General features: G+C 33.8%; 1 protein-coding gene across 5 annotated transcripts in view; it reads right to left on the reverse strand.

Moving 5' to 3' along the window:
- Positions 1-27,050, reverse strand: part of LOC144958883 (serine/threonine-protein kinase ULK4-like) — a 41,251-nt gene that overhangs the window by 10,494 nt on the left and 3,707 nt on the right. For 4 of the 5 annotated variants that reach the window (XM_078891145.1, XM_078891146.1, XM_078891147.1 and 1 more), the window contains exons 2-23: positions 24,224-24,378; positions 23,636-23,875; positions 23,196-23,355; positions 22,388-22,489; positions 21,985-22,068; positions 20,593-20,671; positions 18,896-19,134; positions 18,176-18,257; positions 16,653-16,857; positions 15,737-15,797; positions 14,439-14,602; positions 13,977-14,038; positions 13,274-13,352; positions 12,738-12,845; positions 11,754-11,837; positions 11,176-11,250; positions 9,930-10,016; positions 9,443-9,625; positions 8,228-8,355; positions 6,525-6,667; positions 6,012-6,133; positions 5,407-5,515 (exon numbers count right to left, since the gene is read on the reverse strand). In XM_078891145.1, the coding sequence (XP_078747271.1) occupies positions 5,407-5,515; positions 6,012-6,133; positions 6,525-6,667; positions 8,228-8,355; positions 9,443-9,625; positions 9,930-10,016; positions 11,176-11,250; positions 11,754-11,837; positions 12,738-12,845; positions 13,274-13,352; positions 13,977-14,038; positions 14,439-14,602; positions 15,737-15,797; positions 16,653-16,857; positions 18,176-18,257; positions 18,896-19,134; positions 20,593-20,671; positions 21,985-22,068; positions 22,388-22,489; positions 23,196-23,355; positions 23,636-23,875; positions 24,224-24,361 (2,734 nt within the window). In that variant the 5' untranslated portion in view covers positions 24,362-24,378. Of the gene's footprint in view, positions 1-4,312; positions 4,328-5,406; positions 5,516-6,011; positions 6,134-6,524; positions 6,668-8,227; positions 8,356-9,442; positions 9,626-9,929; positions 10,017-11,175; positions 11,251-11,753; positions 11,838-12,737; positions 12,846-13,273; positions 13,353-13,976; positions 14,039-14,438; positions 14,603-15,736; positions 15,798-16,652; positions 16,858-18,175; positions 18,258-18,895; positions 19,135-20,592; positions 20,672-21,984; positions 22,069-22,387; positions 22,490-23,195; positions 23,356-23,635; positions 23,876-24,223; positions 24,379-27,050 lie in introns of all 5 variants that reach the window. The other variant, XM_078891144.1, reaches the window with a different exon arrangement.

A 27,050-nucleotide genomic window follows, 5' to 3' on the forward strand; every position in this document is an offset into this window, starting at 1 on the left:
AGTCACATGAAAGGCAAGACGCAATTTTTTTTTTTTTAAAGTAAACAGTCTGGAAAAAAATATATTTTTGGTGCTTACTACTTGTATAAATAATATGGTGCTATAAGATGATAGTTTAAATTACATTGGAATTATATAAATACAATACCTATATCCATTCAGGATCAATAAAGTATATCTTATCTTATAATGCATATTTTAGAGTATTAACTCACTCAATCCTAAAGATTTTGGCTACTTTTCAAAATTGAAAAAAAATGAGCATGTACATACATAGTTTTATTCAACTATCATTAACATGCAAAAAAACTAAAAACATTAGCTTTGATACTATGCCTATAATTTGTCTCATAAAAATGTAATAATAAATAGGCATGGGGGAAATGTAACCCGGGTAAACTACGGTTATAGTCGGTGTTAGGGTTGAGTGAGTTAAGTACTATGTTGTGATGACTCCAATCTCGAGTTACTGTAAAAGAACTAAATTTTAGTTGAATAATCATAATTGCATTTAAGTATTTAATAGAAAGAATGTATTTTTTTAAAATTGTAAAAAACAAAAATTGATTTTAAAAAAATATGTATATCAATTTTATCTTTTTGGATCCTATTAACTTTAAATTCAATTTATGATCTCATACCTTATCTTTCCAAAAATTAAAGAATGACAAAACCATTATCTGAAACTGTGAAGAATGTTTATTGATGGTAGATATCTATGTGTTCAAGTGAAATAACACTCACTATATCTCTTCCACAGATCAATCGTATCAATATACCCGTAACCTTAAACATTTAACGTCTATTAAAGATGATTTGTTGAGAACTAATCACCCAATTCGAAGTATACAAAAAAAAAAAAACACAAAAAAACAATTACAAAGAGCAGAGTTACATCAAGTTCATTCAATATATCAATGAGTTCAACCTTCAAACCGCTACAATGAAGGAAACATTTTTAATATTTGAAACCCAATCACAACCTCCTGCACCTAAAACAATATTGTAATAACAAAAAAAAAAAAAATAAAAACTCTATGGAGATGCAGAGGATTTGCTAATATAAAAAAAAGCATTTAAACTGAATTTGTGAAGCAGCATAGACGAGCAATGAGTTGACATCCTCTATATGATTCTATAGAACACGACTTTCCAAGCTCAGCAGATAGTAAAAGATAATGTACATATTGCTGCATTCTACTTCCTACCCATCAATGTTTTTTTTTATTCATCTTAACAACGCCACTACCACATCATCTCATTCATCTCTAGTGTTTCTTTCATCCTGTTTGTTGATAAAGGGGAAACCCAAAACGTCAATTCTATCTGTTTTCATAATTAAATTGAAGTTTACATTCAATTTGACATTGTTAGATATTAAAAGATAGAAAGCCTGGCAGGAAAATATCATTCATTTGATGCTATGTGCTTAGTCAGTAAACTCACAACATCCACCAGCCAGATATAATGTCCAGATATAATGTACCAACACACAAAAATTTTGAGTAACCGTAATCGTTTAACAGTCTGATTGATACAATTTAGTGAAAATAACTCATAAAAATGGCTGGTTACAAACAACAAAGAGCTGAGTGACGTCAATTTAATTCATTCCAAAGTAGCCTTTTAGATTATTTGTCTTTTTAATTTGTTATAGTTGGGCATATGCTATGAATTATACATTTGTAAAATATCTTACTGCCTTCCTCTGTTTTTCTATTTTTTTTTTCTTTTCTTCTTGGTTTTTATAATGCTGATTCAAAACTTATTGTCAGAATTCCAGTATTGCCTTAAATACGAGGGCTCTTTCATAATTAACCGAACAATGCCTGTAAAATCAGCGTTTTTTATGCTATCAACAAAATTCTTGCACATGTTCATACCTTGACTCGTCCTTCATTTCTCTACGTAACAGCAAAGTCTGTCGACACACTTCTGCCAATGCCGCACCATGGAATAGATACCCTCTCGGAAGAAATTTCCGCCAAGGTTTTGTAGCCATTTCCGCACATGGTCAACAAGCTCTTCATCGACATCAAAGCGCTTTCCTGCCAGCTCACGTTTCAGTGGCCCAAAGAGGTGATAATCAGATGGTGCGAGGTCTGGACTGTGTGGTGGGTGTGGCAAAATCTCCCATCCATATTTCTCTAGCCAACCTTGCGTCACTCGTGCTGTGTGGGGTGTAGCATTGTCGTGTTCCCTGCAGATGTCAAATCTTTGTTCTTTATGATTGTCTGTCAATTGCTTAGGAACCCATCTTGCGCTGACTTTTCTGTAGCCAAGTTCATCAAATACAATTCTATGGGCAGAAGTTTCCGAAATTTCAAGACTGCTTGCGATTTCATGAAGTTTCAACCTCCTGTCTTGACGAATAAGCTCATCAACTCGCTTCACATTGTCTTCTGACGTCGCAGTTATCGAACGCCCTCTCCCTTCCCTGTCTGTCAAGTCGGAATGGCCGGCTTCAAACAAATTACACCAGTGATAGACTTGTGTACGCTTATAACATGCTCACCATATACACTCTGAAGTTCTTTATGAATTTCGGTAGGATTCAGACTTTTGGCGTTCAAAAAACGTATGACAGCTCTGATTTCCTCCTTTGACCAAGTTTCAAGGTGGGCCGCCATCTTTAAAATCGTCTAGAAATTCATTGTGCAAAATGATGCACTTCATAATTTCTGGGAATATCCGTAAGGAAATAAGGAATATCATGTCATTTACAGAATTAAAAAATCTCCACTGGTTGCTGAGCAATGGGCATTTTTCGGTTATTTCTGAAAGAGCCCTCGTAGTCTTTCATAATATGTGTAGTGGACTGAACTGACAAAAGGTGCCGCTTGGTGAAAAAATTCGAATCTCTGATATTAGCATAAATGCACAGTACAAATTACAGTTTAGATTTTCAAAATATCTTAACTAGGGACAAGGTTACAGGTATTTCAGTACACCGTAGGTTAAGAAAAGATAATTTTAAAATTTGCTCACATCTGGGAAACTGTCAGCGTACGTCTGAAGAAGAATATCTAAATCTGCACTAATTATTGTGCAAAACAAATTTTATCACAAGGAAAGAGAATCATCTTCAATGGCACACGTTCAAACTTATAGAAGAAACCATGTGAGTTTACTGAGTATGTCACTGAAAATGAAGATATTTTCGCCCTCGAGCTTTCATCGATAAATAATAAAGAATAATGATGTAAAACAAAAACAATGAAAAACTCAAAACTAACTGTATTTATGCCAATAAAGGGAGAGATTAGATACTGTAACAAACAATAATACTCTGTAAACTACCCCCCCCCCCCCCCACTCTCCCCCCAGAAAATAACAAACCAAAAAAAAAAACAAAACCCAAAAGAAACAAAAACAAAAAAACAAAAACACCCCCCCCCCCCCCCGCCCCCACAAAAAAAAAATCAACCCAAAAAAACAAAACAAAACTACAATCACGATAATATCATTCAAGCAGGTAATGAAGCACATCTAATGAAATGTTGAATAAAAAAGCTAAATTAATGACAAAACAGTTGTAATGAGGAAGGTAAAAGAAATAAAATATTCATTATCATTTCTTTGCTAAAACAATGGAGACTTAAAAGTTTAACTTTCAACAATACTAGGAAATGCTTTACATCCGAACTTTCATACACTGGTTATTGATATTATTAAAGCACACTATCTATTTGAAATTAAGAAACATTATGATGGCAGATATTTGTATTTATTAATAAGTCTATTGTTGGCAAAATGAAAAAAAAGCTTTGAATTCAAAAGTGAGTATCAAATTTTATCTTAAAACGTTAAAATATCTTTTGACTTAGAAATTTGAAAAAATTAACAAAAAACAACAACAAATCAACAAAACTAATAACAATAAAACAAAACAAAAAAAAAAAAAAACAACAAAAAAAACAACACAAATAACAAACAAAATAAAAACAAAACTAAATGCTGGTCTAATATGGACTATATTTTTATCATTTATTTCTACCCCAATTTGAAGACAGAAAGTGAGGGGTTTTATCAGAATATGATTATGTTCTTCCAATAAGAATATGCATTTTTGTGAGTTCTTTCTTTTCATTGTCATTAATATTTTTTAAATATTTTTTTGGTACAATGAACTTTTTTTCAGGTGGACTTCATACTAAACCAGCACACAAAAAAATATTCAAGATTTTTATAAACAAATACGAATTTAAGGCTAAAATAAAATAAAAAAAATTTCAGCACATCAATGCATACTAAACAATAATCAATTACACAACAAAACAACGCTAAAATATTTCATTTATTATTTGATTACCTCCCTTGGCTCGCTCTGATGGTAAAAAAATAGCAGTGAAGGAATAGTGAGGGAATTGCAATACAGTGAGGGATAACAATTAAAAACAAGTCATTTCTCGCTCACTTTTTACAAAATTGTTATGGCATGAAAAAAGCCAAAATACAAACACGCCAAATCTGTGTGATCGATGAAGAGTTTGTTCTTTGGTTACTAATTGGGCATGTAACAATTTTAAAGCTAATTTATTTCGAGTAAAAGAAAAATTTAAATGAATAGCCTTAACAAAACCGATGAAAACAAATTAGTGACTATTATAATTTTAAAATTTTGATTCGTGCACAATGCAACATACTGCACTGCTAGACTGCCTTCAGTTTCAGTTCTAAGTATGGGAGACAAAACTAGGGAAGGCAGGGGAGGGTGGGGGGGGGGGGGGGGGATAATCTTTCGCATCTGAATAACATGATTTTACTTTGCAATGGTTAAGCTTAAAAGAAAAAATATATATTACTGTCTGCAACCACATCAAAGCAATTGGGAGAAAGAGGTGACTAAAAAGCATGACCATTCAACAATCTAATCAAAAATCAAAATCACATACAAATATTTTTTTTTAAGGAACAGAAAAAGCAAAGAACAAAACAAAAACGTAAACAAAAAAAATCTTTAACAACAAATAAAATCAAAGCCACCTGTTTTATATCCTTATCCAATAAAAAAACAAATCTGAATAAAATTCAAGTAAGAGTGCAGGAATTTGTATACATTCGAACATTGGAATGGACAAGTGTCTTCCGAAGAAATGGTGTCAGATGTAAAAGCAAATAAAACAACAACAGCTTGAGAGGAATTAGAAAAAAAATTATACCCCAAAAATTAAAAATTATCAAGTGGTGCAATTAAAAAATAATAAAAAATTGTTCCCACAAAAGAAGTCGTGTCAACATCTGGATTAATAAAATGCACACAAAACACAGGGGTTGAAAGATGTGAAAGAAAAAGGTAGGCATTATTTCAACTAATTCATTTTTCTTAAAACATAAAAAAAGATAGGTGAATCGATAATGTAGGACTTCTTCTTATAATTGTCAAAGATGAAGTCAAAAACTTACCCGAGGCTGACTCGATATTGGTCTGACCAGACTCAATTTTCACCACGTGGTTTAACAGTTTGACGTATTGATCCAAGAACTGTCGACTGATGATGTAACCACGAAATACCTGGCCAAAAGTAAATAAAATATCTAAAAGTCAAACGAATGTATATATACATCTAACCCAAACCAACAAAGCCTTATTTCTTTCAAATCATTTCTTCTCCCTTTATTGATTCTGGTTGTTTATGCAAGACCTATCCATTTTTACAAGGAAAAGAGCAACAGCAATGCAACTTGGTATTAAATAATTGAAAAAAAAACCCAAACCTCAGCGCACTTTTCAGACAGCTAGCTTTAAATTCTGATCAAAGAATAACACAGAATTCCTGGCCATGATCTTAACATTGGAGTGTCAGTATTCAGAGCTTCTCAAGGTAACAGCCAGCACCTTAAAGGGAATCCATAAACAAAATCTGCCCCCCCCCCCCCCCCGGCCCCCCCCAAAAAAAAAAAAAAAAGAAAAAGAAAAAGAAACATCAAGGAGAATACTTAAATCCCACCCTCCTCTTCTATTTCATGTTCTATAGAAATATAGACACTAACGGATGTTATCAATTTACCTGACTGGTGATAAGATGATTAAATATGGGAACAAGGGGTAAAGATGACTTGAGTTGTCGAACTTGGACCGTGCTTGGATGTTTACGACCTCCCACTTGATCAAGGCATTCAAGAATTTCATCTGGTATGGCGAGGAAGATAAACATTTAAAAATAAATCCAACAAAACTTTCCTCCTTAATTGATACTTGGTAAGAAAAAAAATGATATGAAAACATCAATTATGGAAAAAAAAATACAAGCACACAACCACAATGATGTAAATATAAGAAACTAATTTTCTCCTTCCTCTCCTCTTTTTTATTCTTCTTCCTGTCTTCCTTTTCCACTTCCTCCTCCTCGATATTGGTTTATCCAGTATCTTCATCATCATCATGATCATCATAATCAACACCATCACCACTATCATCACAACCCACCTAATCAACACCACAAAGACCACCAACATCATCACCACCACCACTTTCTTTATCATCCCCTTTTAAATTACGTCAACTATTCCAAGATACCCACCCATGACAGCAGGTAGCCTTTGTACAATCCCAGACACGAGTAGATCTAGACACTGACTCAAATACTCCTGGGCTTCCACTGGTTTGACTTTAGGGGTACGTGGGGTTTGCCTGCGACTGTCTCTCTCTATGTACATCACCAATCTGGTAAATAGAACGATACATTTGACATTTGGCTAAAGTATAAGAACAGTGATCAAGTTGAAAGCAAGCTTCCGTAAAATAAGATCTCACATTTAACATCATAATATTTTACAATAGTAAATACTGAAGTAGAGATTTCTTATTTTACAATTGAAGACCCCAGTACTAATATTACTTAAGTCACATTTTCATGATTCTTCAGTGAATCAGTGATAAACTTTAAACATAATCACCTTAGTTCCTCACGAATCATTTTCTTGATAAATATAATCTATGGCCCCTACCTCAATACGACTATTTTATTTTTTTGTAAACTCTCCAGAGCAGATTCCAAACTTTAGCCTTTATTTTCTGAAAAACTCACTTTCTTTGATATAATTTCTTTTAGCACAAGGCGCATCAATTGAACATTTTTGTAAAAAAAAAAAAAGGATAATGGCATTATATAGATTACCACATTAACTTCTATCATCATCAATGCCAATGTAAAGGTCACCAATAAGAGGTTTCTATCCCATCCTGCCCTGGGAATTCTTTCCTAACAAATCCCATATGAGACCCACCATTGCAAAACGGAATTATGTTGTGATAAATCAGATGTCAAAACATGAATTAAAATGATAAGAAATAGGAACTTTGACGATTTTTTTTTAGCAAAGTAAGAAATCCTATTTATCAAGACCTAGTTTCATGTTTGTGTCGATGATTTCAATTCCAGCACCTTGTTCATCCCAACGTGATACAGTTTTCAGACGGTGGGTCACATAATATCTGCTTTAAAACCATACATTTTCCACATCGTTCTTGGCAGTCGTCTCCATGATGTACCTTAAGGGTTCCATTGCATGATATTGCAATGTGGTGCTCAACTTTACTTTATTTTGAATTTAAAAGTAATAAACAAAAATGAATATAACAGCTTTAAAAAAGAACAAAATACCAAAAACGGAACATTTCAGGCTTAACTCATTCAACCCTAACACCGACAATATCCGTAGTTTACCCGGGTTACTTTTACCCATTGCCTATTTATTACATTTTTCTAAGACAAATTATAGGCGTAGTATCAAAGCTAATGTTTTTAGTTTTTACATGTTAATGGTAGTTGAATAAAACTATCTATGTATATGCTCATTTTTAATACATTTTTTTCCAATTTGGAAAATTAGCAAAAATCTCTACGATTGAGTGAGTTAAAACCTTTCTTCAGCCAACAACAACAAAAAAAAATCCAATAAAAACATAAATATTTTTTGTTGTTGGCTGAAGAAGGGTTTGGAGCCTGAAACATCATGTGTTTGGTATTTTATTCTTTTTTTCAAGCTGTTATAGTCATTTTTGTTTATTACTTTTCACACTCCACAGCTTCTAGCAGCTTAGTATCACTTTATTTTGAATAAGCTCTTTAAAACCACTCTTCAGTCCCTTTCTTCTTCTTCTTCTTCTAGGTTCCATGCCTGGTCCAGGCTTCGGATACTGCATGAATTATCTCTCTCCATTCAGTCCCTTTACACTACCAATATCATGAGAGGTAACAAGACAAAATCTATTCAAACTCACCGTGCAGAACAACAAGCCAGCAATAGATCACTATTGTTATGAACCATTTCATATATGACTACAAAGGCTTTGCCTCGAATCACAGGGGATGGGCTCTCAAAGCATCGCATCAACTTCACACGGAAATCCTGGTTAAAATAACACAATATCGTGTTTGAAGTGGTATACAATCTACCTCATTTGGATAAAAAATTATTGACATCAAATTATAAGGCAAGGAGTAAGAAGGATATCAATAAAAGCGATCTAACGATACAAAAAGTAACAGAATCTCATCAATTTATTAAATGCTGAAAAAAAATAATTAATATTTTAAAATCTAAGAAATGTAATGCATCAAAGTTCCAGCACTTTTCCATATACAGTTCTTGAGCCTGAGATAAAAAGTTGTTTATAAAAGGTTCACTACACACAGATCTCAATATTAAGCAACTCAAAGAAATGATCTAGCTGCCATCATTAACGCTGGGTTGAAGGATGACAAAAGATTTAAAAACGGTGAGTCTGATAAGAAAAGAATAGGAGGAATGGCTTCTGAAAGTGTTGAAAAAGTGTACAAAATGTATCAACTTTTTTGGTCAACGCTTATTACAATATTTTGTAAAGCTAATCCTGCAATTTTTAAAAAATTGTCTTATCTTCATTTTTTTTGTTTGTTTTATTTATCCCAAAGAAAATGGTGAAAAATAAATCCTTATGTAGTTGTTCAAAATAAGTCAATATATATATTGGTATCTCTATGTACAAAAAACGTTTCGTTACAGCCTCACTAAGGATTACGTGCTTGTTTACTTCATGAATAGCAATGGCACCACAATTATTATCAATGCCACCATCACAATTATAATCACTTCTATCAATCTTAAGCTTAATGAGCTAAAAAGGAATATAACAGCTTCAAAAAGAACAAAATACTTGTCATGGAATGTTTCGGGCCAAACCTTTCCTCAACCAACAACAAAAAGAGTCAAAATGGTAAGACGTCACCAAAAATCCAAAGAAGGGAGAAAAGTCCAACTGGACATGCCGAGAACTTCATCCATCTTTCGGGATTTAACATGAAATATTATAATTTTAACTGCATTTGTTTTGAGCCCAAAACATTCCCTGTCAAGTATTTTGTTCTTCTTTGAAGCTGTAATAATCATTTCAGTTCAAAAGTTTTCACAATCCACAACTTCTATCACCTTAGTATTTACTATCAATCCCACATACCTTGTCCTGAAACAGCCTGTTGTAGTATCCAACCGAAACCATAAACATGCCGATCATGGTGATGACAGCTTGCTGCACCCTGGACACGCCCCCTGTCAATGCCTGCATGACGGAATGGAGTCCCCCAGAATCCAACAAAGTCTGGAAGATGGAGGGGTTGTGCCAAGTCATTCGACACAGGGCCTGTTGATAGATATTATAGACAAAGGGTTATTTTTAGGCAATTGCCAATATAATCATGCATAAACATACTATTTCCAAACAATAAATCAAAAAATTATTATTATTATTATCATTATTATTATTATTATTATTATTATTATTATTATTATTATTATTATTATTATTATTATTATTATTATTATTATTATCATATCATTCTTATTCTTATTCTTCTTCTTATTATCATTATCATTCTTATTATTTATATTATCATTATTCTTTTATTATTATCATCATTATCAAATAGATAACTAAATCTACTCACAGATATAGCAGTGCATCTGACAGCCTCCACGGCAGAATGTTTGAATAAATACCACAAAGATTGACAAACTTCTGGGGTTACAAATTTCTAAATGAAAAAAAAAGAAGAAAAGAAATCAAATGACATTAAGTTATGCATTTCATCACGCTAATCATAATTCAGTTTACTTTCTTTCCATATAATGGAATAACATGGATGATCTTACAGCTCCAAACTGTAATGGATCTTATACTAGAAACAGACTCAATGTTCAAAGTTGCAGCGATATAATCAAATGTGACAGATTTTTTAAAAACAAAACAAAACTAACAAATTAATTACAATGTAACATTTTTTTTTGCTATTGGCTGAACCTTGAGCCCAAATGCTTCTTCTTTATTTGTTATATTTTGAATCTATTTAATACTATTATGAGCAACAATTTCATTTAGGCTAACATTTTTAATTTCGCTTAGTTAAAAGCATAAAATATTTTTGTTGAAAACTGTAACAATCTAAGAAAAAAATAGAAGCCACATTTGGAATACCCAGCCACGCATTCACAAAACTCCTTCAGAGCGATAGATAGGACTCATGGAGCAGGAATTTATCCCAGTTTCTAAACGAACGATAGCAGCTGCTTTCTAGCATTTTGATAGGATTTAAGTTTAACCCTCTCCTTACCACCTATTGGAAAATCGTCACACTTGTTACGATGCAGCCATCACTTTTCTCATCCAGATTTCATTTCTTTTTGCTATAGCTATAAAAACTTGACATTCTGTAATAGAGTTCATATTGTTAAACAATATTTTTATAGAATGTGCGTGTTGCTTTTCTGTTTGAGTTAGAAATGTCTGTTTTTGTGTTGGGTGGGTGTGAAGTTTTAGTGAAAATTTTGAACATGGCTGGTAAGGAGAGGGTTAAGGCTAAGTATTTCCTGTCAGAAATAACAAACAAAGCTACCCAATCACTGCTGGCTGGACAATGATCAGTCCCATTCCCTTTACTGATGAAGCAAGAGCTCTACCAAATGAGTTATTGCGACCATACTTTTACCTATTGTTTAATCAATTAGAAAGAAAAATTCCCATGCTTAATCAAAGCTGCACACACGACACAAAAACACACTGGGTAAATCTGTAAATTTGGATTTGATTGCTATAAAATAGAAAGTCTGCTTTGTAACTAACTAATTTTACTATATTATAAAATGACGAAAAGATATATTGATTTTTTGGTGAATGCATTAATGATTGTAACATACTTGGGCATGGGATGTGTTTGTTGCAGTAACTGTTTCAACAACTTTTGTTGCCATGTGGTTCAAAACCTGATCCTCCTGAAATAAGGAATAAATAATTAGAACGACAGACAGATAGACAGAAAGACAGACCGACAGACAAATAGAGATAGATAGATAGATAGATAGATAGATAGATAGATAGATAGATAGATAGATAGATAGATAGATAGATAGATAGATAGATAGATAGATAGATAGATAGGTAGATAGATAGATAGATAGATGGATAGATAGATAGATAGATAGATAGATAGATAAATAGACAGATAAACAGATAGATAGACAAATAAAAACGTAGATAACAGTAAGATAACAATGATGCTGCTGCTGCTAATGTTAATAGTGATGATGAAGAGATTGATAACAATAATATATTTATAACAGATAATAAAGATGGTGGCTAATCCTGAATAAATGGTATACAAGACGTTTTTGGATAAAAAAGTGTGGTAGACAAAAAAAAACACACACACATTAAAAAAAATAATCCTGTTTTAAAAATCAATTTGAAGATGAAATAGTCTGAGGGATAGACTTACCCCTTCCCGGATACTTCTAATGATGGTTGTGTAGGCAATGGATGGCACTGACCAACACTCTATGGATTCCTGTAGTCTTTGTTCCTGATCAAATACAAAATATTTAAAGTATTAAACATGAGTGTTGAACTTAAACATAGCTGAAGCACCAAAAGGATAAGTAAAGTAAGTAAAACATGAGCATTTATATGGCGCAATGCCCACTAAATGTGCTCAAAGCATTTTATAAGGGGTCCCTGGCCAACAACAACACTTAACATGTTGGACGAAACATGACGCCTATTAGGTGATATTGCAATATTTTTCCAACAGAGACAGTGCTCTTAATGACCAGTTACTCATTTTACAACAGAATACGGTGAGAGAATATGAGTAAAGAGCCTTATCCAAGTACTCAACTATGCACCAATCAGAAAGGGACTCGAACCCTGGATTTTTTTTTCTCCTATGACAGTTGCGATTTCCTGTTGAATTCTTTGAAAAGAAACAAAATTAAATAAAGTGAATCTTTAAACTGTTCATCTTTACTGCCGCTTGTAACCCTTCAAATTATGAAATTTAGAAGCAGTCACCGATGTAAGATAAAGAACTGAACGTATGAAAGGTGCCAGACAAAGCAAGAAAGAATAATAGAAGAAAAAGACTATCCCAAAAAATCGTCGACCTCGACTGGGGAGAGCAATGGTAGCACATCTGACAGGTAATCAGAAGGTCTGAGGTTCATTCCCCAGTTGAGGTAAACTGATTTTTTGGAACAGGTTTTTTGTTGTTGTATTTTTCATTCTTGCTTTGTCTGACACCTTTCATACACACTTGTTCAGTTCTTTATCTTTTAGCCCTTTAATGGTGATTCATTTTCTTTTTACAAACAATAGCTTCAACCATTCTTTTTCTGTATATAAATACAGACCTAATTGTTTTCACCAAAAGAGCAGTTTCAGCTTTCCGAGTCAAGCTTCAACAACATGAAAAGTTCTGACCAACCTGTACAGCGACGAGTCCGATGACTTCACCAAGAGCTGGGAGAAGACCTTGCTTCAAGCGTGTGTTCTTCATGTTCTCTCGCAACATTTCTGACAAACTTGACATGGCCTGAACACATATAAAAACAAATGAATAAGTAAAAAATTTTAATTTTACTTTGGTCATGTCCTACTCATTTTTTGAGCAACCAAAATTCAGTCAACGAAAACATGCCAAATAAATAAATAAATATATAAATATTTACAAAGCATTATTTGAAATAATGAGATATCTTGTTTTTTTTCTTTAAAAAAACTGTACACTTTCTAAACGATTTATGAAATTTATATCGTACTTTAACTTTAATAAAAGGTACAGAAACCCCCCACGCCACTAAATTCAATTATAAAAATTGAAATTAAAAATCTATGTACCATAGGTTATTAGTCTATTATCAAAATTTAGTTCATTTAGTTCAGTTTAATCCATAAGAAAAATCAATCATTATATGTAAATAACTGTTTTTAAATGACAAGAAGTGCATGGACCATTCATACCTCAGAGAGGGCAGTGCTGGTTTTCAACTCTGTGGTAAAGTGGGCAATCAATGCCAGGACACGACACATCTTCAGCTTCCTGTTAAGACACAAAGTAGAGCAAACCTCCTAACATCACCAAATTCATTTCTTAAGAGAAAAAGTCATTAATTTTAACTCAGATGGTATTTGACGTTACTCTATCCTCTATAAGCTACTGTTCTCTACAAGAGAACAGCTTAATGAACTCAGGGATGCATTGTGACCAATCTTTCCATATGTAAAATTAATTGGCTTAGCAGTTTTAACTTGAAAAGAAATCAGATTTGCTTTTAAAGAGTTAAGTCCAATAAAAATAATGAAATGAAGACTTGAATTCTCTTTTTTCTTTTCAAAATCACGTCTTCATGAAAATTTTCAATTCATTTTATTTTTTACCCATTTCATCCATTATTTAATGTTTAAAATGTAAGATTAATTTAAAAATTAGAAAGGAGATATCGAGGTTGACAAATTTGGTTGATCCGATATCAAGTTTGATTCAAGCTTTGTACTAAATTAGTTGTCCTTGTACATATTTCATGATTTGAGAACCTTTCTCTCTCTCTCTCTCTCTCTCTCTCTCTCTCTCTCTCTCTCTCTCTCTCCTCTCTCTCTCACACACACACACACACACACAAATACACATATTTTCCTTAGTCACTTGAAAGATTCTGCCACTCACATATCGAGGTGTGTTGATTCTCTAACTTGTTTGGCCATGACGGATATCAGATCATGTTGGGCCTGAAATGGATTGGAGAGGGTTTGTTGTATTGGTTATGGTGATGATGATGGTGATGATGATGATGATGGTGGTGGTGATGATAATGGTGATGGTGATGATTATGGAGATGATGGTGGTGATGATGATGATGGTTGATGATGATGATGATGATGATAATAATGATGATGATGACGACGACGATGATGGTGATAAGAATAATGATGATGATGATGATGACGACGATGATGGTGATAAGAATGATGATGATGCTAATAAAAACAATGAAAACAAATTTAATGATGAAATCAAAAGATGTCGATTACAAAATCAGTTGACTTCATTGTTTATCTCTTTAATAAATTGATGACAAATTTAGTTCATATCTTTAAAAATTGAAAAACTGGAAAACAATCATCTTACTAGTGCCGTGGAAAGGGGCCTGCAAGAGGCGACATGTGCAATATAATGTAATAACTGTATCCTCTTTTGAGACGGGGGTCCTCTCTCCACTTGTATGATGTTGTCTGCGATAGACTTGGCATGTTTCTGGACATCTTTCTCACTCAGGCCTGACAGCTTTTCCACTGTAGAAAAGAAAGAAAGAAGAAAAGTCAAATAACATTTTTAAAAAGCACACCCCCCCCCCCCCCCAAAAAAAAAAAATCAAACTGTAAATTATAAATGATAAATAAATAAATAAATTCATTCATAAACTAAAAAAATTGGTTTTACAAACGTGAATTACAAGAATGAATAAATAAGCGTAATTAAATGTATTTACATAATTTTATAAAGCAATATAGTAAATACACGTAATAGTGAAAGTGAATCTATACACTTTGTATTATTATTATTATTAATACATAAAAATAAAAAATAAAAAATTCTATTTATCTTCTGAGTCATTATAAATGCTAATATCTTTCTCTCATGATTCTGTAATACACAAAATAAATGAAATCAATAAATAACAAATACATAAATAAAATAAACGTATAAATAAAAATTTAAAAAGCTTATTTGTAAGAATTTTTACCAAGCTCTGAGTATCCCATAATATCTTATTTTTCATTTGGACCACAAAATTGAAAAATAGAATAATATATGAAGCCTTTCTAGACACTTGAATAATAATAACAGACATTAATAACACAGAGGACCTCGGAATTCAGATAGGAAAGAGAAAGAATATTACCATCTAAATGGCTTCTCCCAAGAATCCACAAAGGTCTATTTCTTAAACTCATTTATGTACTCTGTAATGAGCTTGGGTGAATTTTTACTAAGAAAGTGAAAAAAAATTTATAATTTGACAATTTGACTTGGCAACACACAAATTCATAAAATAGTTCTATAATCTTTCTTTCCTTTTTCACTTCTTTTTTATTTTTATTTGCTTCTCTGTCCACGAAGCAATGACTAGGTAATTCTGTCTTTCACCTTTGGTGGAAAGCAGTTTATGACAGACTATTGTCCTATCTAAAGGGTAGCAGACATTTGTTACTGTTCGATTAACACAATAAACTGCAGCTCGATGGGTGTTTGATATCCAATGAAAATGAATGATGGAATTCACGACTCAACATGGAAAGAATCACAAATATGCTTTTTACAAATACCAGATGGTGGCTTGATCAGAGTTGTACACAAATACATGAAATTGAAAATAAAACTCGAAGGGTTAAAAAGAATCCAAATGAAAAACAGCCAAGACAAACCATTAAATGGAGGAACAGGTAAAATCTTGGAATCATATTTGGCTGGTGTGACTTTTTGAATCTGGAGGAGAGAAAAATTTTTAAAGAAATTATACGAAAGTATTGAAAAAAAAAAGAAAAACAACTTAACAAGCACCTAAAATTTAAAAAAAAAAAACATCCGTAAAAAAGAACAAAGAAACAAAACAAAAACAAAATAAAAAGAAAAAACAAAAACCCAAGCAAAGGAAATAATTTTAATAAAAAACGCCACTACATTCCGTAAATATTTGTTTTGGATATGTTAAATTTTATTTGAAGTCTTTGAGATTAATTAGAGAATACACAATTGAATGGAAAACACCCTGAATAAGGAAAAACAACACACTGGCTCTAACTATAAATCTGATTAAAAGACGATTCAAACATGAATAAAACACCAAATAAAAATTGACATGAACAGTAATCCAACCATGATACAGACTACATACCTATTTCTCTTATGTTGTTGATGTTGTTAAGTGAAGATAGTTTGAGCTCATAAAGTCCTATGTCTGATATCTTTTACTCTGCTGCTTTATTCAAATTTGTTCCTGTTCATTACTATTAACATTGCATGATTCAAATATTCCAATATTTAAATTAACATTATCCAATTTTTTAGATTCCTCGTCTAATGTTGACAGTCCTCCCTACAAATTTTTCCGAAATACACTTGCTCTCCTTAAAGAATGACTTACCTGGTTGTATCAAGCGTCTGAGCAATATTGAGACCTTTAAAGAGGTACTTGAGACTATCAAGAGATACCCATCATATTTATTTTTAGTAAATGCAACATCAACAGTTATGCAGGATCTGATTTAACTGATTTATGTAAGAAGAAGATACAAAAGATTTTAGAGCTGTTGATAAATAATACAAGACCAAGTCACAAACCTTTGGATTGTCCACAATTTGAGTGACGACAAAGTCACTATCATGGAAAATCAACCTCTTAGTCTCACTTCCATTGTCAGTCATGCTGGCTGCCTCTCCATCAGTTGTGTATCCGATTGTCTCCCTTGTAGTGAGTGGGCCCTGGACTGGCTTGTGAGGGGAGGTCACTCTCTCATCAGGAGGGACGGCTGTGTGAGGTCTGGCACTGATGGGGATATTAATGAGTTTTCAAAACGTCAATGAGTTTGAGAACAGCTACTGCCATTTAAAATAAAAAATGTTGCCATGTTTTAAAGTTTGATGAGTAACAACTCAGTGAGGTAAAACTGCCCCCCTCCCAGCTCTAATTTTTAAAAACAACAAAACAAAACCCCAAAATATACAATGTCACTCCCATTTAGAGCACAAGCCCTGATAAGCAAGCACTATAGCCTATGGGGATGTTTTTAAATGTGATAGATATCTAAAGTACTGTACTTTTATTGCTCCTTCGAAGTGAAAAGGATAAAATAAAAACAAGTGAATTAAAGTACATAAGAGATCAAACCTGAGTATTGTGCCTCATTACTGTATATGGCTCATGAAGTTAACAAGTAATATGAGCTTCAAATTACCACTCCTTTCCTTATTACATCAAGGTCTATCAATGTTTTACAAAATGTATCACGTGTTTAACAGAGATAATTCAGTCTACAATCATGAAAAGAAGAATCTGTGAATTTTCATCATGCAGATGAAACTCTTATCAAGCTATGGCCGATTAAAAATGGAACCCACTGTCTTTAAAATGTATTATGTCAGGGTGATTTAGATAATGAAGATTGAATCTATATTCATTAATATGAAACTTTGAGTAAGTTAACCCTCTCCTTCCCAACTATAGGAAAATCGTCACATTTGTTACAATACAACCAACATTTTTCTTATTCAAACTTCTCTTGTACGACGTAAAATTTAAAGAAAGTGAACAGTGTGTTGTAGAGCATGTTTTGCTACAGAAATTATTTATCGCAAGAACTTACTGCTATAGTGTTTGAGTGATAAAAAAATATATTTTTGTGTTAGTTTAGTGTGAAGTTTTGGGGAAAATCCTGAAAATAGCTGGTAAGGAGAGAGTTAAACTGTGTACCTTAGGAGAATGGATATTATAGTCTCTTAAAGTGAAAAAACTAAAATCTCACATTTCAGATCATTAAAAAAAAAGAAATCTGTTAAAGTCACTTTCCTTAACTAGTTCATCCCAATATAATATCATTTTGAGGTGATTGGTCACACATCGGGCAGCGTGGCTCAGGGGTATGGTCTTTGCTTCGTATCCGAAAAGTACAGAGTTCGAATACCCACTGTGCTGTGTGACCTTGAGCAAGTCACGACGCCCTAGCTCAACTTGCGGTGCTGCATAGCAGCTGACGTTTGAGTTATTCCAGTCTTTCCTTGGAATAGACCCTATAGACAAATTTACCCTATGGGACGAATAAAGGGAATTTTTTATTTATCTTTATTATTTTATTGATGTGTCAAACCTGAGGGTAAAGAGGCTGCCACCACTTTCCAAACCTGGGGCAGTCTTTGGTCTGAGGTAGTCTCCAACTGCACCTGCTGTACCTAGAGGAGTAAAGCAAAGATACATTCAATATAAACAAAAACAACAAGCATTCCAAATTGGACTATTTTATTGCAAAGGATAAAATCAATTATTTCTGTATTGTAAATAAAAAAACAAAAGAAAAGCAAATTTCTATCTAAGAGGGATGTGACACTGATTATTTTTTAAATAGATAGGCTCCTTTGATAATATGCATATTCAGTCATAGGTTTTTTATTTTTTGGAGCTTTTTTTATATAGCGCAATATCCACTAAACGTGCTCAAAGCACTTTACAAAGGGTCCTGACCAACAGCAACATGTAACATATAGAACGAGACATGGCGCCTGTTAGACGATATTACAATTTTTTTCCGAGAAAGACAACACTGTTAACGACAAGGTACTCATTTTACACCTGAGTACAGTGAGAGAATGTGAGTAAAATGCCTTTTCCAAGGACTCAACTATGCGTTGAGTGAGACTTGAACCCAGGACCTTCCGATCAGAAAGCGGGTGTCATACCACATGACCACAGAGCCGCATAGATCACATAATTCTATGTATTTAAAGTTTCAAGTTTCAAGTACAAGTTTATTTAATCTTAGGCTGTCGCCAATAATTCATACAATTTTTAAAGCACAGAAATCATCTCTTACCCGGTCTACTGACTCCATCCACCACGTCCAGCTGTGTCATGGGTCTCTCCAGACTGCGCCTCAAATCCACACCTTTGACTCTGCCAAGGGAAGATCCACCTCCGTGCTCAAATATGGAAGACGCTCCAATGGTGTTGCTGCTGGCCTGTACGTCGTGGGTGGTGCCTGAGAAGTCTTTGGCCAGGGAGGCTAGATCGCCTTGCCAAAAGTGATGATTGACAAGCTCAGGCCAGCCAATCCTGGATGAGAATTTAATTGGAAAGAGGTTTCAGAGTTTTTGGTTTACCACCCTTTTCAATTCATAAAAAATAGTCCTTCAGAGCCATTGGGCCCATGGAGCTGGAGTTTATACAGGTTTCTATAGCGTGAAATGGATAATAGTGATTAGTTGCTACCCTTTGGATAGGATGCTAGTCTATTGCAAAATACTTTTTGCCAGATAAAACTAACCCAAATACCCAATCACTCTTGGGTGCATAAGGGAGGGGGGTCAGAAAGAAAATCTCGACTTTGCCTGGGGATTGACCTCAGTCCCTTTCCGTGTGAAGCGAGTGCTATACCACTGGGGCTATCGGGACCCCCTTCAGCTCATATAAGGTTATATTCAATATTTAAAAATAAATAAATAGTAAAAGGGGATCTCTCCTCCAATATCAACAATGACTTTCTACCTGGGTCTTATAATAATAGATTTGACAGAAAGTACTCTGGAATAGACTTGCATTCCATTAAGAAGATGTTGAGCAATTACAAAATCAGGGACAAACTTTGACTGCATGATTCTAGGTTTCTGTCCAAGAAATCTAAGTAGGCGATTGAAGGATTTTTCTTGTAGAGACTGAATTATTAGATTCTTGTCAAAATGTATCAGGTCCACCAATGTAAGACAAACAAAATATAAATAATCATATGCACCAACTTGTTTTGCATTTAGTTTATTAATTATGAGTATATTAAATTCATAATATCCAGGTTCTTATTTTCAAATCATTCTCCATCCTTCAATTTTTCTTCCATTCACTTTCCATTATTTTCATTTCTTCCGACCTTCCCCCTTCCCTCTCAACTTCCGTTTTTTAGATCCAATCAGTATTTTCAACACAAAACATTCCAAATAGTTTATTTTTTCTTTTTAAAAATCGTCTTTCAAAATATCACAGTGAAAATAGTCTAAATCAGATGCGAGATGTGAGCTGAGAATGGAAACTCTGACCTGACGAGAATCTGGTATTGTGTCAAAGTGAAATATATCTCTCGCACACTCTTAAATTAAAAAAAAAAAAGAAACAAACCTTGAGCTTTTATATAGTGCAATATCCACTAAACGTGCTCAAAGCGCTTTACAAAGGGTCCCTGACCAACAGCAACACGTAACTTGTAGATCGAAACATGATGCCTGTTAGGAGATATTATAATTCTTTCCTACAGAGACAACGTTGTTAATGGCCAGGCCTTCGTCAAAAAAAAAAAAAATGCAATATCACCTAACAGGCGTCATGTCTCGTTCTACATGTTAAATGTTGATGTTGGCTAGGGACCCCTTGTAAAGCGCTTCGAGCATGTTTAGTGAATATTATGCTATATAAAAGCTCAAGTTTTTAAATTATTATTTTGATAAAAAATCTAATTTCCAGTATCTGGTTCAAATTAAATAGGAAAGTCAAAATTGTAGTATATCAATAAACTGAAGCACAAACCTTTCTGCTGGGTTTTTGGTGAGGAGACCTTGAAGTAAGTTGAGGAATTCAGGTGAAGGTTTTGCTGACAATCTAGACCCTAATAAAAGATACATTTAAATATTTTGAAGATTAATAAACACACACAACAAAAACTAAAACAAGCCAACACAACAATAAGAGTTGTGAACATTGAAAGTAAATTTTTAATTGCATGGGAAAAATATTATCGATGCTATGCATTTAGTTAAAATACTCACAACATCCACTAACTGAATATAAAGCACCAATACACAAAACTGTGTGTAACCTTAACGTTTATTGTCTGATTGATATTATTTAGTGGGAAATGGCTGTCTAAAAACAATAACAAAGAGACGAGTGATGTCAACTTCGTTCTTCCTGTGTATCTCTAGGACCTCGAATAAGAGCTACTGGATAAAAAGTAGGCCACATATTATCATTCTGATAAATATATGAATATACGTAAACACTTAATAAACCCAAAAACTATGAAAATTCATCACAAGTCAAAAAAAGGAGAGTTGCCAAAGCTGCCAAATCCATTGTTAATGGAGACAAAAAGGCCCTGGAATGTTATATTGTAAACAATTAGCAACTCATTTGTTGTGAATGAAAGTTATTGTATTCAAGATTCGTAACTTGTATCACCCATCTAATGTAGTATCGTTCATAACTAGTGTCTGTTCTACTGGCTACCTTGTTAGGAGTCATTCTGTATCTAAAGGTCAGACTGTACACACGTATCTTATGTTATGTTGTTTAATAAATGTTCTTTACTGTAACAATTTGGTTTGTTGATTCTTAGAATAATATGTCTTATCAATAAATGATCGAAGAACACAACATCATTAAAGATAAAATTTGAATTTTAGACACATATCACTTCACTATTTACTAACATTGATAACATTTTTCCTAAGATTTGCTAATGAACCAATGTCTAGGGTATTAGTAAAACTTTGTGGGAAAATCATCTTATTCAAAGCACAAAACACAGAACAAGATACAGTCACTTATCTCCAATTCAAAAACCTCCATTTTATCAGGATTACAGAGATATCCACAAAGTGGAATCAGTCCCTAAAGTGTTCGAATAAAGAAAAAAAAATCTGTCCCCAGGGAACCTGTCCAGATAATGGATTGTGGAACTCTGGACTAGAGAGACGCAACTGTATTTCATAATGAGTGAAGACTTTTAGGGGTGATATGAGAGTGAGAGCTGTGGAAAATACACTTATTTTTTCCAGTTAAATTCTACGAGACGTCAAAAGAAAAAAAACAACTAAAAGTAAACAAATATCTCTCAAAAAAAGAGGAAAGGGGAGGGGAGGGGGGGGGGGGGGGGGGGAATGACAGGATAACAAAAAGACTGCACACTACTTAACTGACCTTTGACTTTGGGTATGGGCATATCTTTGGTCAGTATTCTCTCCTTTATGCCATCTTCACTCTCTGCCAGGAATGGCGGATGACCTAAACACAGAATTTTATGAGATGAAATGAATAACAGCAAAATAATTCAACAATAATAATGATGATGATGATGATAATAATAATAATAATAATAATAATAATAATAATAATATAATAATAATAATAATAATAATAATAATAATAATAAAAATAATAATAATAATAATACTCGTAATAATAATAATAATAATAATAATAATAATAATAATAATAATAATAATAATAATAATATAATAATAATAATAATAATAATAATAATAATAATATTAACTTCAATATATATAAAGTAATTAAAACAATTTATGTAAAACAATCATACCAGCAAACATAACATAGAGAAGACAACCAAGGGACCATAAGTCTGAAGCAATGCTTGGTTCTCCCCCTTTAATCAGCTCTGGAGCCATGTACAAAGTGGAACCTGGGATAAGAAAAGAAATATATATATATATATATATATATATATATATATATATATATATATATATATATATATATATATATATATATATATATATATATATATTATATATAAATAAACAAAATACCAACAACAATAAAAAAAAGAACCAAACCCATGTAATTTTCCATCAAATGACAAAATGGTGATGCGTTGGGAATAAGGGTGGTAAAGGGGAAAGTAAAATCAACCAAGTTGGCCATATGGAACAGTTGCATACATTACAAGTCACCTGTTAAGCATCTATTTTGTGCTGGCACTCTTACAACAATTGTCACTGCCAATTCACACCTGAGTCATCAAGTGAGAGAGTTTAGCAATTATTATCAGCCATCGTGTCTCTGATCATGCAGAGCCACCAACACAACAATAGCAACAGCATGTTATGACTCATTTTTCCTGTGACTTAATTTGAAACCAATCCAGGGGTGATAAAATTAATTTTAAAAAAAAATAGTACATGACATTTGTATGTCGCCTTTTCTCGATTTAAACAGGATCAAAGCACTTAATGACTATTTACTATAACATTCTGATTTAACCAAAAAAAAAAAAAAATAAAAAAAAAATTTGGAATACAAATTCTAAAGGTAAATAAATTTGGTTGCAGAAGAAAAAATCTTTAGATCCTAATTTTATAACCACGAGTATCAGGTTATGTCTTTACCGTTACACTTGATATTTTTCATAATTTCCTCAACACTCTGTGTGCTCCATTGATCTCCTGCCTCAGCAAACTTAAAGAATAATTCCTCTAAGTTCTCTCCCTCTACTTTAGACAGTCCAAAGTCAGCAAACTTCAAAATTCCAGCTGTGTCTAGTAGAATCTGGAAAAAGATAAATGACCTCAAGCTATAAAAAAAACCAAAAAAAAAAAACCAAAAAAACAAACCAAACATGGAAATCCCTTCTTCAGCCAACAACAAAACAAAACAAAACAATTAAAACACAAATACATTACTTAAGAACCCAGATAGATGACAGAGAAGAAATAAGCATGTCTCTTCTGTAATAAGATTTTGGTATGTAAACAAAAGGGTGTGTTTGCTTGGTAACTAAGGGCGTGCAGCTTAGTATCACTTTGACATTATCTCATGCTACACTTACCTTTGAAGGTGTCAGGTCATTAAACAAGATACTCAGTGAGTGAATATAGTGCAGACCAGTGACTAATTGAACTCCGAAAGGACGGACAGAGGATTCTGGCAGGTTCCCGTCTTGATTGATGAGATTTTCAAGACTTCCACCATTGCACAACTCCACCACTAGCCACAAGTGGTTGCTGGTCTCGTACCATTCATGGAACTTGACAACATTCTCATGTTCTATGTCATGGGTCATGCGCACCTGGTATATAAAAACAACAAAAGATACTTAAGATTATAACATCCATGGTTCAAGTTCAATTTCACTTTTAAAAGTCATATGAATGTAATCCGGTTTTATACACTACATTCACTTTCCAAAATAAAAAAAAGTAGGTATTTGGTGGAGAGCAATGCTTGTTATAATTAATTGTTCAGCGTAATATTAATGGAACCAAGAATATTTGATTTCAAAGCTTAAAACCCTAAATGTATCTTTCACGAGACATTGAATAATGCAATTAATAGAACACAATTTAATAAATAGAAATATGAAGGAATTTAACCCATGGAGACAAAATGACATATTTATATGGTAAGATACACTTACAGTATTTGTAACCTCTGGTCTTTTGCATTTGTCAATGCAATGAATCGCTACAAAACTTATTGTTCCTTTCCGTCGTCCTTTGTAAATGATGGAATTATCCCCTTTGCCAAGTTCTTCATAAAGGACAAAGTTTTCCATCTTGGTGCCTCAAGGTGCTAGATGAAACAAGCAGACAAAAATAAAATAAAATGGAAATAGGAAAAAGTTAAGTAAATACTAAACTGCTTGAATTTGAATAACTTATCTTTAAACCACAAACGAGATATAATAAATTGTTAATACACTATTTCAAACCCTTCCACCTAATTATATTATTATAAGAAATGTCAATTTCTATGGAGTGAGTCAGTAGTAACTATCAAATCATCAACGATGACATTGAAGAATTTGAACTCTTTTTGGTTGTGTGGTCACTTTAGTTCACCCTTGATTTCCATTCTGTGCAATTTTGCCATGGTTCTCATCAACTAACCTGACTGTCATTCTCAATTCTTAATCAGATCTGTTTTTGTCTCCTGCTTGACAATGGCCTCTAGGTGGAATATGATATGAACTCTAATATATAATTGAAATTCTTTTAAACTAAAGCTCCCTTTCTAAACATTTTTCAGATTTTATACAATTATGTGGTGACTTTCTCCATTATTGTGTTATTGAGTTGAAAGATATGTTTAATAGTAATAGTTGACCAAATTTGTTGTTGTTGGTAATATCTAGGATTTCTGGTGGGAAAATGTTCCATTCCTTGATATGATATGATATGATATGATATAAGTCCAGATTTATGTCGGCTTTTACAACCTTTTATCTGCTCTTGTGCATTCGTGAACGTATATACAGTGCAGTCCTGATAATTCGAATTGGGTGGGAAAAGCAAATGACTTTTATTTATCAGAATTCGATTTGTCTCCAAACAAGGGAAATAACTAAACCTGACTCCAGGTATCAGGGTTATCCCAACTCTATGCAGAATGAGAATGCGTGGGGTTTAGCGTGGCGTTCACGTTCAGTCAACTGTAGGCCTAGACTGCTTGAGTAGAAAGCCAAGTTGTACAACAAAGAAAGAAAGACTACACATTGTTGTACCCTTGTTGTACACGTATGCTTTGGCCCTGGCCAAGGCGTGCCCTGGCCCTTATACTTACAAGCTACACAATAGCACAGAGTAGTAGTTAACACTGCATGCTGTGTAGGCCCTCTACTTCTAGATCTAGATCCATCGATCAATAAAGAAAGACAGCACAGAAGAGAAAGAGAAACGCGTGGAGTGGGGTGTGGCCTATGATTGTTCGTGCCGTGTATTGGTCAGCTTGTGGTTATCACTGTGTGTTTGATCTATTTATAACCAACCCCCTTTGTTAGCCAGCGGCCAGCAGACCACAAGAGCGCGAGAAGGAGAGAGGGATGACGCGAGACAGCTGGTCAATTTGGAGAAAGAAGAGATAGGGCGGGTGGGACGGAGAGGGAACAACACGCCATTACATGCCTCTGGGGTCTAGTTATTATTATTATTAGTCAGCTCAGTCATTAAAACGCGTGGGAGGGTGGATACGGAGAACAGGCAGTTCGTTATGACCTTCCAGAGTTTGTTTTTTTTGTGATGGGCAAGCACTTGCACTTCGAATAAAGAGAACAACGACTGTTCGAATTCGAATTAACCATGAATATTTTATATAGAAAAAGAAGAAAATAATTCATTACATCGTATTTTCTTCGATTTAAAAGAAATTCGGTTAATCAGATTTCGAATTATCTGGACTGGACTGTAATTCAAGTCTCTCAAAACTGGGCATGCCACATAGTGGAAGGAGGTGTCTGAATTCAATTTTACAAACAATATTTTTCTGTTTCACAATGAGCATCAAAACGGCACTTGAATGCCTGCAATGAAGGGGCGTCGACAACTGTTGCAGCAGGCGGTTCCATTTGTCGACTACCCTAACTGAGAAAAAGTTCTGCCTAAGGTTTAGAGAACACCTTTCTTTGGAGAGTTTGAATCTGTGTCCTCTGGTGGTGCTGGTGGAATCAAGATTTAGAGGGCTCGTGCTAACATAGTATAAATTATGTGTGTATTTGTACGCTTCAATTAGGTCTCCTCTGTCTCTCCTATACTGCATGCTAGGTATTCTTATCTTTTTCAGTCTTTCTGTGTATTCTAGATCTTGGAATCCCGGAATGACCCGAGTTGCGCGTCTTAGAACACTTTCTATGAGGTCTTTGTTTTTCTGTAGTCGTGGTGCCTATGCTACATTGCCAAATTCCAAGTGGGGACGTACAAGTGCAGTGAACAATTGTCTCATTGTTATCTCTATCAAGATGAGTGAACGACCTCCTAATGAGGCCAACGATTCTGTTTGCTTTATTTACTTGGGTTTCTAAGTGCTTAGAGAACTTCAGTTCCTGATCTACTAACACACCTAAATCTTTTTCCTCTTCAGTAGGCTGAAGTATGACAGTCTCGCTAGAGTCATGATTTCTCATTGTGTACTGATGGTGCGGGTTTCTATATCCCAAGTGCAAGACATGGCACTTGTCTGCATTAAACCTAAGCTGCCATTTATCAGCCCACTGTACCAAGCTGTCAAGATCACTTTGGAGCTGAGTTATGAACTCTTCCTTGTCTACTCTAGAGAACACCTTAGTGTCATCTGCATACATTTGGCACAGAGTGTCCACAACGTCTGGAAGATCGTTAATAAATATTACAAACAAAACTGGACCAAGGCAGCTTCCCTGCGGAACACCACTCGATACTGGTGCCCAGTCCGAAAAACTGCCGTTCACCCTAACACGCTGTCTTCTCCCAATCAGGAAATCTGAGATCCAA

This window comes from Berghia stephanieae, chromosome 13 (genome assembly GCF_034508935.2).
Source record: "Berghia stephanieae isolate SIO BIC M18660-M18661 chromosome 13, UCSD_Bste_1.3, whole genome shotgun sequence".
Taxonomy (NCBI): domain Eukaryota; kingdom Metazoa; phylum Mollusca; class Gastropoda; order Nudibranchia; family Aeolidiidae; genus Berghia; species Berghia stephanieae.